The sequence below is a fragment of the Halichoerus grypus genome, chromosome 2 (genome assembly GCF_964656455.1).
Source record: "Halichoerus grypus chromosome 2, mHalGry1.hap1.1, whole genome shotgun sequence".
Classification (NCBI taxonomy): domain Eukaryota; kingdom Metazoa; phylum Chordata; class Mammalia; order Carnivora; family Phocidae; genus Halichoerus; species Halichoerus grypus.
In genome coordinates this window covers 175,897,597-175,913,923 of record NC_135713.1, presented here as the reverse complement: position 1 = coordinate 175,913,923, position 16,327 = coordinate 175,897,597, and the positions used below count along the sequence as shown (strand labels likewise).

General features: G+C 38.2%; 1 protein-coding gene across 10 annotated transcripts in view; it reads left to right on the top strand.

Annotated features, from left to right (window-relative positions):
* VMP1 (vacuole membrane protein 1) overlaps positions 1-16,036 on the top strand; it is a 137,050-nt gene extending 121,014 nt beyond the window's left edge. For all 10 annotated transcript variants that reach the window (XM_078064409.1, XM_078064366.1, XM_078064384.1 and 7 more), the window contains 2 exons: positions 12,245-12,347; positions 13,599-16,036. In XM_078064409.1, the coding sequence (XP_077920535.1) occupies positions 12,245-12,347; positions 13,599-13,742 (247 nt within the window). In that variant the 3' untranslated portion in view covers positions 13,743-16,036. The remainder of the gene's footprint in view (positions 1-12,244; positions 12,348-13,598) is intronic.
* The last annotated feature ends 291 nt before the right edge of the window (positions 16,037-16,327 follow it).

The window sequence follows — 16,327 nt, the reverse complement described above, 5'->3', positions numbered from 1 at the left end:
TTAAGATTTTATTTATTTGAGAGCGAGCACTCATGTGTGAGAGAGAGCACAAGCAGGGGAGAGGGGCAGAGGGATAGGGAGAAGCAGACTCCCCACTGAGCAGGGAGCCTGATGCAGAACTCGATCCCAGGACCCTGGGATCATGACCTGAGCCGAAGGCAGACACTTAACTGACTGAGCCACCCAGGCGCCCCATTCGTGGGCATTTCTTAGTGCAGGATAGGTAAGCACATAGTAAAGAGCCTAAGAATATGTCGAAGGGGACAACACAGACGGAAAAGAGAATAAAGGAGAGATTGGACATAAGAAGATAACGCTCAATTTTGATAACTTAATTTTGATAAGACAAGATAATTTTGTCTAGGACCAAATTTGGGCAAATTCTCACCACGGGTATGCCTGTGGCCTGCCAGGCCAAACTGCTCACCACCATCACCCCACCCCTGGCAGTGAGTTAGTGTTGACCATTACATCTCTGGTGGTGCGATTTAATACTAATTTTACCGAGGTATGACTGCTATGCTGATGACTGAAGGAAATACTCCTTTCCAAAGGGCTTCTTGTCTTAATGTAAGTAGGGAGTGGCCCAGCATAATATGACACCCTAAGTATACCCTTGGCCTTTGGTATTTTTAGTACAGTATGTCATTCTATGACAGTCCTAAGGTCCCAGAGAGAATATAAACCCTACCTTCAAAATTTACTGTAATTTTATGAGTAAATAGTTCCCTTCCCTCAACTAGAAATAGTAATTAGTAGATTTATTTCTTCGACAGTTCTGGAAAGTTCACTATTGCCATTAGGTTTAGGGAAAGGTATCTCTGTTATCTTTTCCTAAATCAAAGTGTTTGGCTAGTTATATATGGAAATCTGAACAGATGTAATGAATCAGTTTTACATTCTGAGAGATGTTAGAATACAGATAATAGCCTTAGAAAAAGCCTTTTGGTTTATGGTATGTTTGGCAGGGGGACAGAGAAAAGGTTCTGAAAAAAAGATTAGGCATGTAATAGAGTTTTTCACTATTTGGTATCTTAGGTTGAATAAGTCAGGGGACAGAACCAAAGAAAGAGAGAACTTCAGAGCTTCAAAGGCATTACATTTGTTTCAGTCTTTTTTTTTTTTTTAAGATTTAAAATTAATTTTTATTTAATTTTAGACTTTCTCCAATGAGAGAGACCTGGACATATTTCTTAAAGACCATGACCAAGTCTAACATTAAAATCATGATTAAAATGACATGTTCCAGTATTCTCACCAAATAGAGGATGAGAATTCCCAGAAAATAACATTAAGCATATGACTCGTAACGAACCATATGCAGAACATTGGCTCATTGTCAGGTTGCCAGGGTCTTATTGGAAGACAAAGTCCCTAGTTTTACCACACAGGAAAGTTTCCATAACTCAATCATTGAACTCGGGAGAGGGGGTTGGCTGGAGCAGGGACTTTTTACCAGATACAGAATGTTCCGTGCCCTTTGCTGTCTCCTATTTCTGAGTTAACTTGATGTTTGACCTCAGAGTCGGACTTGCCTCTGGCAAGAGAGATCATTTTAACCAGTGAGTAATTAAGTTCTTGAATCTTAACAATGTTTCTTGTTCCTTACTCTATAACAAGTGGGCAGAATGAGCTATGTTGGCCTGGACTTTTTCTTCTACAGAAAGAAAATCTATTCTTTCATTTTAAAATATAAAATGGTTAATGTAGTTGATTCTCTTTGACTTTGATCACTATAAAATAATCAGAAGAAGTTATGGAAGTGTGAATACAAATATTTGTATTAACTGAAAAAAGGATACATTAAGTTTTAATAGCCCAGCTGCTGAGACTCAGTTGTATACACTGACTTTAACATAACCTTCTGCAGTTTAGGTGGAAAACTCCTTCCTTTTCATGTCCTTTTCCTGTAATTTGTTATCTTCTCTTTCGACACTTAACTCTTCTATATTTTTGTTATAGATATTGGGAGGCAACATAGCTAAAGGATAAAGCAGGTACTCTGAAGTTTGACTGTATGAGAAATTGTCATTGTATTAGGAAGTTACTACTGACCATAATTAGAACATTTCTGTAGAATGATGAAAACTAAAACTGAATTATATTGTATTACATAGAATTGTTGGTTAAAGGAAAAGGCAGGTCAGGGTCATGCCTGACATATTTTAAGTGTTCGTAAATATTTGTTGATTAAATGAATTCATTCATTATTAAGACAGACCTCTGTGTATTTTTAGGCTGAGGGAAAGACTCTAGTAAAGAACTAGAGATGGAAAATAGAAATGAAAAAAAGGAAGGATGTGGGTTGGAAATTAGCATTTGGTAAGAACCTGCTGTGCCAGATGCTTTACAAACATTTTTATTGAATATGCATAACAAAACCTATAAGGTGCTATCTGTGTAGATGGGGAAACTGAAACACACAGAAGTTAAATTCATATAAATGCAAGAGATGGAGATAGGATCCAAGAGATAAGATCAAAAGCCTAAGTGGATTGATTATTTTCTTAACCACTTCTTCCTTCAAAACTGGAGTAAAGATTCCAAGATCTTTTGAAGTAGAAAAGAGGAATTGAGGGAGTGCTATTGAAAGCAGTGAGGTAGGGGCACCTGGGTGGCTCAGTCGTTAAGCGTCTGCCTTCGGCTCAGGTCATGATCCCAGGGTCCTGGGATCGAGCCCCGCATCGGGCTCCCTGCTCAGTGGGAAGCCTGCTTCTCCCTCTCCCACTCCCCCTGCTTGTGTTGCCTCTCTCACTGTGTCTCTGTCAAATAAATAAAATCTTAAAAAAAAAAAAAAAAGAAAAGAAAAGAAAGCAGTGAGGTAATCTACTTGAAGTTGTAGATTTGGACAACAGCACTAGTGTCAAATGGCTACTGTGTGAATTTGATAAGGAGTCAGCAGAAATTCTGTCCACTCCTTGTTCACACATGTATTCACCTTGTGCAGCTGTAACTAGCTACTGCAGGTGTTACTTTGAGGGAGAAACGTACTGGCCTTTGTACTGCAGATTTAAATGCATTTTTTTCCCTCTCATCACCCTTCTAGATTAAGTTCATTAAGGACAAAGATCTTGACTTTTTTCTTAGTTATCTACTGCGTTTAGTGATTTTCTGCCTAATATTGGAATAGTTACATTGTTCTGAGATTGAATTCCAATCAGTACTATCATTTTTTTATCCACTCACCATCATGCCACTTTGAACGACTAAAGCTCAGTAAGTTTTTATGCCATTTCACCTTCAATTTAAAATTCTACAAACTCTTCTTTATTCTTGACCTTGGGTCTGTGGTTCCCTGTTGCTGATTTCATCCTTAGAACTCAGTGGGTCTTCAAGCCAGCCATAGATTTGTCACTGTACAAAGCTGCCACCAGTTTGCCATTTTCTAGAACTGAAATCAGTTGATTTTTTACAGGGTTTTGTTTTGGCAGCCAATCACTTCTACTTGGTGCTTATAGACCACTCCTTTAGCTCTGGCTTCATTCATTAACATAAACGCCTGTTTGGCTCCTGCTGCTCAAGTCTACATTCTGATTTGAGGTTTTGTTTTCAGAAACGTCCCTTTAATGATCACATAATTCAGAGAGTAGCTATTAATTACTATAAGGAGATTTTACCTCCATTCTGCTTCTGATAGAAAACAGTTCTAAATGTTCAAAAGCAAGGACAATTGCAAATTCTTTTTTTGAAAGACGCCTGTGATGGAAATATGCTGTGAGCCAATAGCAGCAATACACCTGATGTTTCTCAGGATAAAGCAGTGGTCTTCCTTCTACCCGGCCGCTAAGAAACTGATGGTGTCATGTGTTTATAATACCATTGAGCACACAGTGGACGAACTTGAGTACAAAAGAGGTTTTAATCATTTGAAAGGGACACAGATGTGAACGAAATTCAATATGTTTTAATTCCAAATCCTGAGGTTGAATCACAACGGATTTTAGACAGTGCCAGAAATTATCAGCCCAAACTTTTATATCTGAAAAAGCCCTAGATTTTTTAGTGTAGTGCTTAACTTTGATTTATTTTATGTTGGGGTGCTCTTCCAAGATCCTAAGATATAAAGGAATTTGGTTTGGGTGGGCTAACACATTTCAGAGCCAAAAGCAAGTAGAATACATCAGTTAACAGTTTTTTCTTGTAATATTATCTTCAAAGATTCAGATTCTCCATTCAATTACGTGGGAAAATTAATAACCCTTTCATTCCAGTCATACAGAATTACGGGATCCCATTTTTACTAGGTTAAATATAACCTAGTAAATGCAGTTAGCACCAGTTCATTTACTTGTCATATTCCTGGATTAATCAATTTGTTTCTCTCTTTTTTTCTTTCTCTAATCTCTGAGGACTGGAAAGCTATAAATATTAATGGGAGTCAGCATGATGGCCTTTGGCTTCTTCAGAAAGATTGCGTGATAAACTACATTCCCCCCTTCCTCCCTTCTCCAGAGCAGTCTACCTTATGAGGAAAGACAGTTTCATTTGGAGGGCAATCTATCATTGTTGAATCAGGCCTGGAGTCTGAGATCCATTCTGAGTCACTATGAATAGAGCTCTAGTATTGGTTGGGCCCCAGGGAAACTGGTGGTTAAATACTGTGAGAATCTTTATCAGACAGGAAATGACAACTCATTAAAATACTAACCGTTAAGCCTGTTTAGATCACTGCGTGGGTTGGGGGGCACGACTTAATGCTGTAGTGTTTTACTAAAATGTGCACATTTCTGGAAACAGAAAATTATTTATAAGACTGTTATCAAGAAAGGGAATTCGTGGGGAGCCTGGCTGGCTTAGTCAGTAGAGCATGCGACTCTTGATCTTGGAGTCATAAGTTCAAGCCCCGTGTTGGGCGTAGAGTTTATTAAAAAAAAAAAAAAAGTTAAAAACAACAAAAAATTAAGAAAGGGGATTGCTAGTCCCGTCTTCTTACTGAACTTCCACCATGTTGTCATCACCTCCTATGTATAGAAGACCATGTCAGCATGCAAAGGGGGAGTGGGGTGGGAGGGTCTTTAATTTTATCCCTGAATATATATATCCTACTAGTACTACTTCACTGTAAAATTCAGTCTCTTCAGCAGAAGAATCTGTTGGCTTGAGTCTGTAAGAGACCATTTTCCATTTAATAATAGGGCTCTCTACTCCTATCCTCCTGGGCCAAATCTCAGTTGATAGAAGAATTCTCTGGAGTCAGAGGATAAATCTGATTTATTGATTTACGCACAGTGATCCTACATCAAGAAAATTCTGAATACTCTGATATTCATTTGAAATATAATTATGTTCTAACTGAGGGCACAGGGTTTCATTTCAGTCTCTTGAGGTTTAGATTCTAAAAGTCCCTCTTTATAAATGACTATTAGAAATCTGAGCAAAAAAGAGACATCCAGTCTGCATCTTTTTATTTATTTATTTGTTTGTTTGTTTGTTTGATGGAGAGGGAACACAAGCAGGGGGAGTGGGAAAGGGAAAAGCAGGCTTCCTGCTGAGCAGGGAGCCTGATGTGGGGCTCGATCCCAGGACCCTGGGATTATGACCTGAGCCTAAGGCAGACGCCCAGCGACTGAGCCACCCAGGCGCCCCCCATTCTGCATCTTTGTAGAAATAGCTTTTTTTCTGATATCTTACCTAACAGTCCTGCATTGAATTGGTCTGCTAACTATACCTTTTGGGAATAAGGTATAATATTTATACCCCTTGAAGTTTAGCCTCATGGTCTCCACCAGTGGTCTCCACCATCAGAATGGGACTAAAATAATAGAACTTTATTTTTGTTTTTTAGATCTTCTGTTTATATTTATTTTCATCTTTGTTATTTTCTTTTTTGTGTATTTTAGGCATATAACATTATGGTAGCGCATACATACACAATTTATATGACTGTACACGTATGGAGGATGTAGTTTACTACCATCAGTCTGATTGGCACTCCCTCAGGCCACATGTCTGAAAATCACATCTCATGGAGTACAAAAATAGGCTAGGGGAACAGCGGGAATTCCACAATGCAAAAGGGGTTCACAGTGGGTCTTTTGCAATGTATTGTGTTTTTTCCATGCCCCATTAATCAGATTTATAATTCCTAGTTTTAACTAAACTAACCCTCACAAAACACACAGATGGCTTTAAAAGTTTGCTATAATGAAACAATAGAAGGAAGATAGAGGTAATAGTGCAGTCACAAGAGACAGTAAAAAAGTTGCACCATTGACATTTTACCTGTTCCCAGTACATGCCTATAGAAGTCAGCCAACAAATTTAGAAATTATTACTTTTAATCAAGGACAAGTGTGTTATGTGCCTTGAAATATTCACTAATAGCACAAAAGCCATCATACTTAGTAAGACATTTAAAATGAAGAATTTTTAAAATTTTTTAAATTTTAGCTTTATTTTATCCTTTTTAATTTGTATTTGTACATTTTACTGTTTGCATAAGTAATATATACATATATCAAAAATGTTTATAGACTATTGGTCTAAGCTCCTCTGGCCTTAAAAGCCACTTTTTATGCTATCAAAAAGTACTGGGCATGGGACGCCTGGGTGGCTCAGTCTATTAAGCGTCTGCCTTCGGCTCAGGTCATGATCCCAGGGTCCTGGGCTCTCTGCTCAGCAGGGAGCCTGCTTCTCCCTCTGCCACCCACCCACCGACCCATCTACCCCCTCACTCATGCTTATGTTCTCTGTCTCTCTCTCTGTCTCTGTCTCTCTCTCTCTGAAATAAATACATAAAATCTTTTAAAAAACAAAAAAGTATTGGGGGGCACCCGGGTGGCACAGTGGTTAAGCATCTGCCTTCGGCTCTGGTCATGATCCTAGGGTCCTGGGATTGAGCCTCGCGTGGGGCTCCCTGCTCAGCAGGAAGCCTGCTTCTCCCTCTCCCACTCTCCCTGCTTGTGTTCCCTCTCTCTCTGTCAAGTAAATAAATAAAATCTTTAAAAAAAAAAAAAAGTACTGGGCATCATTAGTTTACTTCAGAAAATCTCTATCATACTTCTGAATTATAACAACACTAGAATTGATTAAACCCTATATTTTCCTTTCTTTAATACTACCCTTGACCTGAATTTTATTCTAAAAACATTTTTGTCCCATTTATAAGCTTTCAGAGGTTTGACTGATTCACCCCCTGAGAATGTTATTTAAATATTATAATTAATCATCAGAGGGATGTTAAATAAATCAGCCTGAAAGTACAGCACAACCAGTGAAACAAAGGTTAAAAAAAAAACAAAAAACCTTGTGTCTATAGTTTTTTCTAAGAAAGATAAAGGCTTATTACCCTGTAGCCTTACTAGGAACTGATGTCAGACAGTATGTTTTCAGGAAAGCCAGTGTAACTTACATGATCACATTAATGCTAAGATCCTCAAAAAAGTGGTTAAGAAAGGAGCAGAGCCTATATTAAATAAAACATTTACTTTATTCATGCCCACTTAGTTCTTCAACTGTTTAACCTTTATATAAGGCAGCCCTGTGTAAGTAGGGCTAAACAACAAGACATATCAATTTTTTTTAAGTTCATGTTATTTCTGTTATTGAACACTGTGCCCAAGTTTTATGGTGGCACATAGTAACAACAACAAAAAATACACCTGGCTGGAAAAATCCAAACAGAATCATGAACAGGAAAATTTCAGGTCTTCTAGTAACAAGCCTTAGTTTGATGACTATCTCTGTGATGGAGAGGAGATTGAAAGTAAATCAAAAGGTGTGTTTTTTATATTTGTTGAACCAATTTGTTTGAGAGTCACACAATTTGAAAAGAGTCCCTTGAAAACAGTTAATAATGAAAAAAAAAAAAAAAAACAGTTAATAATGACCGATAAATTTTTGGAACGGGTGTGAGCCCAGGAATAACCAACAAAATGAAAGTTTAAGCATTGTGAAAAATAATCACACCACCCACTCTTTATGCAACCTCTGCCAATTGTGATGCTTCCTCTGGAAGATTTTCTGGCTTTTGTGGGTACAAAGAATAATGGAGACCTTTATTAATAATGAGTCAATATGGGGAGAGTTTAAAATATAGATCTCTTATCAGATAAATGGGTTTCAGAAGTAAAGTCACATACGTATTAAAAACTATAGAAAAATAATAGGTTTTGTTTGCATATTGGTCAGGGCTCTTGACAGAATTTTACAAAGAAGTTTGTCTTGTTTCTGTTTTAACACCTACTAAAATATGTAAGCCTGACAAAATACTGTTCCCATGAAACCACTTTGAAGCTCTGGGTGGGTTTGGACTTACGTGGGTTTTTTATTTATTTATTTATTTTTATTTTCCCTCATTTGTTTGCATTTTCTGAGGGTTTTTTTTTTCCTTTCTTAAAATCAATAACAAAAATTTAAAAATTGCCATTAGAATAATTTGTTGGAAATTTGTTTTTTAATGAGTTCCGTTATCTGAAACATATTTGTGTATGCCAAGAAAATAAATATCAAGATAATTACTATCCACAGCTTTTTCTACCCACCATGTTGAAAGTCTACAGCAAGGAAAAGCAGATGAGATCAATTTTGGTTTTTGTTTTTTTCTGTTTTTTGGTTTTTTTTAAGGCTTTCTTTAGAGAAGGTGGCTGTTGACAAGGTTAATTTAAACATATTGAAGGCCAACAGTTGACTGAAAAGTAGTTTTCTGTGTGTTTGTTTTCCTCCAACTTTATTTTCGTCTGTATCACAAAACTGTAATACTTTTAACTTAATCAGCACCTAATGGCAGAAGGAGGACCCATTCAGCTAGAGAATGAGATGAGTCCTTGGCCAGGTGCACAGGGTACTCTGAATTTAATGGCTTTCAGAGAATGGCACTGGAGCTATTTCCTAAGCCAACTGTAAAAAACCACTGGAGTGGAATGCAAGTTATTCTTCCCACCCCCCCTTTTATGTACCTTAAATTAATCTTAAATGTCAGAATGGACTCTTCTGTCGGCTGCTTGAAAATAACTTGAGGGATGAGGTCATAGGCTGGTTATTATTGTTTGCCTTAAATGCACGTGAAGAGTGACAGATGTAATTGAACTTTTATGTAGTCCATTACTAAAATAGCTTTAATGTTAATTAAGGAAACTCTAATGTGTAAGTGTGCTTTGTAAAAGCTGAGGCAACTTTGGCCTAAACCATTGTTTGTAGAGAGAGAGCAATGAAAATAAAACTAAAATTTTGACAAATATATAAAGATTGAGGATCTGACAAATAATTAGTTATATAATACTTAATACCTATATCATTTTTTCAGATTTATTCAGATCATGTGGCATTTATTCATGATAGTTTTGGTTAATATATTGCAATAAAAACTTTTAACTTCTCTCTTTTCAACTGTTTTCCTAGTCTCTTATGAGAAACTGCATAGAGACATCTCCCACCCACCAAAAACATGTAAAAAGCATGTAACACTCTAGTGCCTTGAAAATTTAATCTCAGTATTAGCCCAAGATAATTGAAAATTGCACATCACTAAATGTAAATGTGTAATGACATATTCTCTGTCAGCTAGAGTGCAGCTCATAATGGACTCGACGATGGGAGTCGTTTAACTTTTCAGATTATTTTGAAGGGAGTCTAGAATGATTGTTGCCAGTCCCTTCCTCATTCCCCTCAACCACAGCAACAAAGAAGTAGAACCTTTCTAACATGTGGGTCTTAGTTCTTCATTTTCTCTTTCAATTATGGCCCAAGAATGGAGCCCAAGAATGATTTGAGGGAAACTGTAAGCCATATTTCTCCTCAACTCCAGTCTGAAGTTAGAAGTCTGTAGAAAGAACAAGGCACATATATTGGAATCCAACTCTTGGAGGACACCAAAAAGAGAATTTTCAAGTCATTTCTTGTACAACCAGCTGTTCAAATTAGCATACAGTCATTTCAGCCTTTATAAATACAAGGGTTTTCTTAACCTTATAAAAACACAATGGCTTGACTATGGCTGTCCTTGGGAGTTTAAAACAATGACATAGGATATTGTTATTAAGAGTGAATATGAATCAATATCTGAAGCAAAGTTCTTAAAAATCTGCCGTCTTCAAAACCCATTTTTTTACACATGTATTTTACTGGAATTGTTTTTGTATTCACATGGTGTTTTCCAAGTGTAAATGGATGAGCTATTTGCATTCCCTTATGCATTATGTAAGGAAAAGGAAATTTACCCAAGGAAAATTTCTCTTTTGGGGATGCCTGGCTGGCTCAGTCAGAGAACTGTGTGACTCATGAGTTTGAGCCCCATGTTGGGTATAGAGATAACTTAAATAAATAAAACTTTAGGGGCACCTGGGTGGCTCAGTCAGTTAAGCATCTGCCTTTGGCTCAGGTCATGGTCCTGGAGTCCTGGGATCGAGTCCAGCATCGGGCTCCCTGCTCAGCGGAGAGCCTGCTTCCCTCTCTCCCACTCCCCCTGCTTGTGTTCCCTCTTTCGCTGTGTCTCTCTCTGTGAAATAAATAAAATCTTTAAAAAAGAAATAAATAAACAAAACTTTAAAAAAAAATAAAGAGAAAGTTTGTCCTGTTCCTGCCCCATTGTAGTCAGAATCATTATTGATAAACAGGAACATAGCTCAGACACAGCTCTTCTGGTGTACCCCAGAATGGGTAGTTAATGTAAAGCCACTTAAAAGTCAGTGAGAGAGAGAGACTGAGGCTGTAGGTTAAGAGACTTTGCCCTCCTCCATCTTTCATGTCTGTCATGTGGGTCTCTTGGTCTGATCAGTGCAGCCATTGCCCCTACTACCTATGTCTATTCAGCCTCTTTTCCATATCCTGGGTATTTATTAAAGGAGCTTTTTGTACAGCTTCACCGCACACTGATCACTCCTTTCTTTCTCCAGTTCCTTTGGAATATATCTTCTGTACCAAAAAAAAAAAAATTTAGTACTGATTTGTAAATTCTTTTGTTCACAAATCCATTTGTATGTATCTGCATGTGTGTTTTGAATCTCCATCAAGATTTTAAGTTCCTTGTGGGCATGAACTATTTCTTGCAGTTGTCTTATTTTGTTTTCCCTTAGTGCCGATTACAATGTCAGACACAAAATAAGGACTCCATTAAGTATTTGGTGGTTGATAGTTAAGAGGATCAAAGAAAAGGGTCAGCCAAGAGTTACCTATGTGTTAGCTTCTGGTAAATATAGTAGCAAAAAAGTTCTCTTCCTCTGCTCCTCTGCTTTTTATTACAGAAAGCAGTAACTGATTGTTCTAGAAAAGGGGAGGTGAAGTTAATACTTATAAGGGAGACCATTAGGTGCTGTTTCAAATACATATTGACATACCTTTTGCCGACCGCAGGAGATTGGGCTCATCTACCTTTTAGCCCTGTTATGGCAGATGAGAAAATAAAAGGTACAGAAAATAGAGATGTTCGATTTTCTGAGTTGCCTCAAGTTACCATTTTAAAAAAAACGCCTGCAAGCATTTCTAAAACGGGATCCTGGTCGCTGGTTGCCAGACCGGTTTAACAGCACTGCCTGCACTACTCTGGGTGAGAGGGAGCTCCGAGTACATAAACTTATCAGAGATCACTACCCCAGTCATTTCAGAGCAAGTTGTTTAGTAATGTACTGTAGTTTCTGTGCAAACCATCTACCATAAACCACGAAGTGATTCAAGGTTCATAGTTCCTTCTTTGTTCCTTTGTTAATCACTGACTTCTGACTAGTGGGAGGTGCCTCCCAAATTTGCTAATGCATTCTTTTTGGATAAGGATGACGCACAGATTGTCCTAATAAGGACTTAGATTGAGAAAGGACCGCCCCCTCTGAGAAGATGGGACAAGTCAGAGAGAGGGCGGGCAGTTTCTTTTTCAACTGGGGATGACACAAGCATAAGTCATTTCCTTATTAATCGGTTCAAACCAGTTCTTACAGGAACTGGTGGTGATAAATGTGGGACTTCTCAGAAGTCATTCATTTTATTCTTTGTGCCACACCAGTGTGCAGCATCAGCTTAGCTGGCCTCACTCTGAGGATGAACTCTTCTGCTAGAAGGGGCTCAGCGCTTACTTTCTCCCAGACATGTTGGTGGAAGAGATTTTTCTCCTCTAAGGGGTTGTTAAAGGATGAATTTTACCCACTGAGAAAAGTTCAGAGGATTTGCCAACTCTGCTGATTGTTGTATTTTTGTTCTCTTTCTGTCCAATTCCTGCTTTTTGAATCTAGGTGGTAAGTGGATTTTTCTTTAACATTTTTCCTGCTTTTCTCCCCAAATGTATCTTTTTCCTTGGGTTATTGTGCCCTGCTTCCAGCGCTGTCCCCGGCGTAGGTCCATCTCTGCAGAAGCCATTCCAGGAATACCTGGAGGCCCAGCGGCAGAAGCTTCACCACAAAAGTGAAATGGGCACACCACAGGTGAGACTTGACTCCGTTTTCTTCTCTTCCCCACCCCCATGGTTTCAGGCTGAAATTACATTCACAGCACTCACTGGCATTTTTAGGCAAATAGAGCGAGGTTTGTCAGTCTCCCTTAACTGAAGTTGAGGCTCTACTTACTCTCTACTGGGAATTGTCTTTGTCTAAATCAGAAATGTAATTTCTATTTTGTATCTATCTTCTCCCAAAAACCAAAGGTAGGGTTAATGGAAAATAATGGATCTGTTATGTAGAAGGAGTTGTTTACTGATCTTAAATGATTTATTAGCAAATATACTTCCCAACTGGATTAAAAATTTTAAATTTGTAGCATTTTGTAGCATAAGAAAGTATTAGACTAACTGAGGCCATTTGAGTATCTCCCTTCATTTTTGCCCTATTTTTCTTTTCAGAGATGGGAAAATAATCTTTTTTTTTTTTTTAATCAACTAGGGCTCTTCACATAGCTGAACTTAAAAACTTTAACTTATTAAACTAAGCCTGCCTTTTCTGTAAACAGTTCTGTGGCAAAGGGAAATGACTAGAAGAGGATGAGTAAGCAGGAACCTGAAATGGGAAACTTGAAGGACGCATACTTGTTGGATTTTTTTTTTTTTTTAATATAGGTTCCACGCCTAGCGTGGAGCCCATTGCGGGGCTTGAACTCACGACCCTGAGATCAAGACCTGAGCTGAAATCAAGAGTAAGACACTTAACCTAACCAACTAGCCACACAGGCGCCCCAGTTGTTGGTTTGGTTTTTTGTTGTTGTTGTTTTGATGGCCTTAGACTCTGTGTGGCCCTTTGCTGCCCTCAGTTGACCAAACATGACTTCAGGAAGAGATAACCTATTTTAAAAGCTGCTCCCAATGCTGGAACAAGAATATGTAACTATCTTGATACTACTCTGTACAAGTATCTACATGGCAACTTCAGATAGTAGAATTTAATCAATTTTATTCTTACGTAGTAAAAGATAAGAGGCGACCTCACACTTGGCCCATTCTAAACTATGTGCATCAACATTGACTTTACATCTAACAAAGTGAAATCTTAACAGTTGGCTGTTAAAAGGCTTGAATGTAGACTTCAGGGTACCTGGAGATGTAAGACTTCTCATTTTAATTGTTTCTCAACTAGGTTATAAGCTCCAAGTTCTCATCATTTTCCTTAAATATTGTAGATGATTCCCTTTTTACTACTGAACTAATGAAACGTTTCTCCTGGATTGTTCTGCATTTATTCTTGCAGGGAGAAAACTGGTTGTCCTGGATGTTTGAGAAGTTGGTCGTTGTAATGGTGTGTTACTTCATCCTGTCCATCATTAACTCCATGGCACAAAGTTATGCCAAACGAATGCAGCAGCGGTTGAACTCAGAGGAAAAAACTAAATAAGCAGGAAAAGGTTTTAATGGCAGAAGTTAGAATGGATGGGTTCTACCTTAAATTGGGAGGACTCCAAACCAGGAAGGAAAATTCCCTTTTCCAACCTGTATCAATTTTAATTTTTTTTTCCCCTGAAAGCAGTTTAGTCCATATTTTGCACTGACATACTTTTCCTTTGTGTGTTAAGGTAAGGTATCCACCCTCAATTCAATCCAACTTGTGTTTTATTAGGGTGGAATGTGATGTTCAGCAGCAAACTTAACAGAAACTGGCCTTTTCTTTGTTACTTTCAAAAGGCCCACGTGGTACAGTTAAAGAATTCCGGACACCAAAAAATAGTTCCTAAGTATGTTAAATATGTCAAGCCATTTAGGCTTGTCAGAAATGACTCCTTTGTTTTTCTAAGTCATTAAAATGTATATAAATTATACTAGATTGGATAACAGTCTTGCATGTGTATCATGGTAAAATTTAATATGCCATTCTGCCCAGCCCTTCCTCCCCTACCTTAAAAAAAAGGCCATTTTATGATGCATTGCACACCCTCTGGGGAAACTGATCTTTAAATTTTGAGACAGTATACGAAAATTCTGGTTGGTATCTCACGAATGAGCTGACACCATTTTTTATTCTGTATATTTAGAATGAAGTCATGAACAAACTTTATAAAGACATCTTTGATCATTCCAAAATTGTGTCCGTTTTCTTGAGCGTTTTGATTTTTGCTTCATTTTAGCCACTACCAACTCATGGTCAGCCTTGCCAAATCCACCTACAACCATCATTTCTTAAGCCTTCATTTATTTACATGTAAGAGCCACCACCAAGGCACTTTTTTGTTAGGTTGGAATCGGGCAGCTTGCTACACGTTGCTGAATTGGCAGCTTACGGATTTGCACGGTGAGGGGTTTGTGAAAACAGGAGAAATGAAAGTATGTAAATTAAAGGGCACTGAAGAGAGAAATAACTAATTTTGTTTGTTTTTTAAAAAACTACACTTTCTTATATCTGTGTTAATTTTAGCTCAGCATGTACTCTGGTTTTGACAAATTTACTTTTTAATGTAATCTAATTTTCTTGCCTTCTTCAGTAAGTGTTATGTCCTTTTGTGATTTTCTTTTGGGATATTTCTGGTTGAACTTGGTCATTTTGTTTTGCTTGGGAGGAAAATAAACAGTTTCACTTTTTTTCTTTAGGAAGATTGTTTCTGACGTTATGTTAAGAGTAGAATTGGGTTTAAATCTCAATAGGCCAGAAGTGCCTGATTGTTTTATAAAATCCTGCCTGAATGTCTGCTTACTTTTGCCTACCGTCGCGACATCTCCATGGCTGTACCACCTTGTCGGGTAGCTTATCAGACTGATGTTGACTGTTGAATCTCATGGCAACAGCAGTCGATGGGCTGTCTGACATTTTGGTATCTTTCATCTGACCATCCATATCAAATATTCCCATTTAAACATTACCTAGCCTCATGGTTTATGATCAGAAACTCTGGTCCTTACGTCTAGTGGCACTTTGAATCTTTTATGCCATGATATTGCAGGAGTATCGAGAAGATTTTATGGAAAATTGGGATGGTCTCCATGACCACAGCTAAATAAAAGACAAACAGCCTGCCTTGTGGGTTTTGAAAAGGTTATTATTCTTAACAATCTTTTTTTCTGCCCAGGGACCTTCTGGCAATGTGATTGATCATTTATTTGAAAAGCTGTACCCAGATGCTCTATTGTAAAGAGATTCACGTTAACCAGCATAATTTTTTCGATTCATTAGGGTTAGCATGAATTGCTAAGTCAGCTTCCAGTTGGGTTTCATCTCTTTCCCCTACATTTTATTTTGTGTTTGAAGAAAGAGGAAATCAAATATGAATTGTACTATTTGTACTGAATCTTTAGGGTTTATTGGTAAATTTATTTCAGGGTAAGGTATTAGAAAAAGAAAAATATTTCTTAGACTGACGGTCTAAGTAATTAATACATTTGACTTAGGATGATGGTTTGTTCACTTTCAAATGAATTTGCTTGGAAAACAAAGGAAGAGCAGCTGTCTTCCTTCCCTCCGCTAAGCGTTCAGGTGTGGCACGCTCAGATGGTCCTGCCGGCCTCCCGCTGGGGCAGAGCGGCACCCTCTGTTGCAGTGGTTGCTTGGTTCCTTTCTTGTATCCACCGAAGTAGACACAAACAACAAACACATGATCCCAAAGACAAACCTAGTTGATTCCAGGTGATGGAAGACCAGAACATGTGTAAGTGGATGGCTTGATATTACTGCAAATAAAAAAAGGGGCCTGGGAATTCTAATTCCGTCTACTTTGTTTAAGTGTCATTTTGTGCCTTGAATTTCTGTGGTACTTGGTTATGTCTCAGCTCCGTGACGGGCGAGCAGTGCGATCCGAGGTCACGGAGGAGAACAGCGGTGCTTGCGCTTGCGCTTGCGCACTAGGGAGCAGCTCCCTTCAAACGGCTTGTGTAGCGCGGGGAACGTGCGGTGGTAGCTCTGCTCTGTATGATCTGGAGTGCGGGGCTCGAAAGAAAGGGAGAATTTTACTTTCATCTGGATGATGGCCACCCTCCTCCTTCTCTAAAAATCAG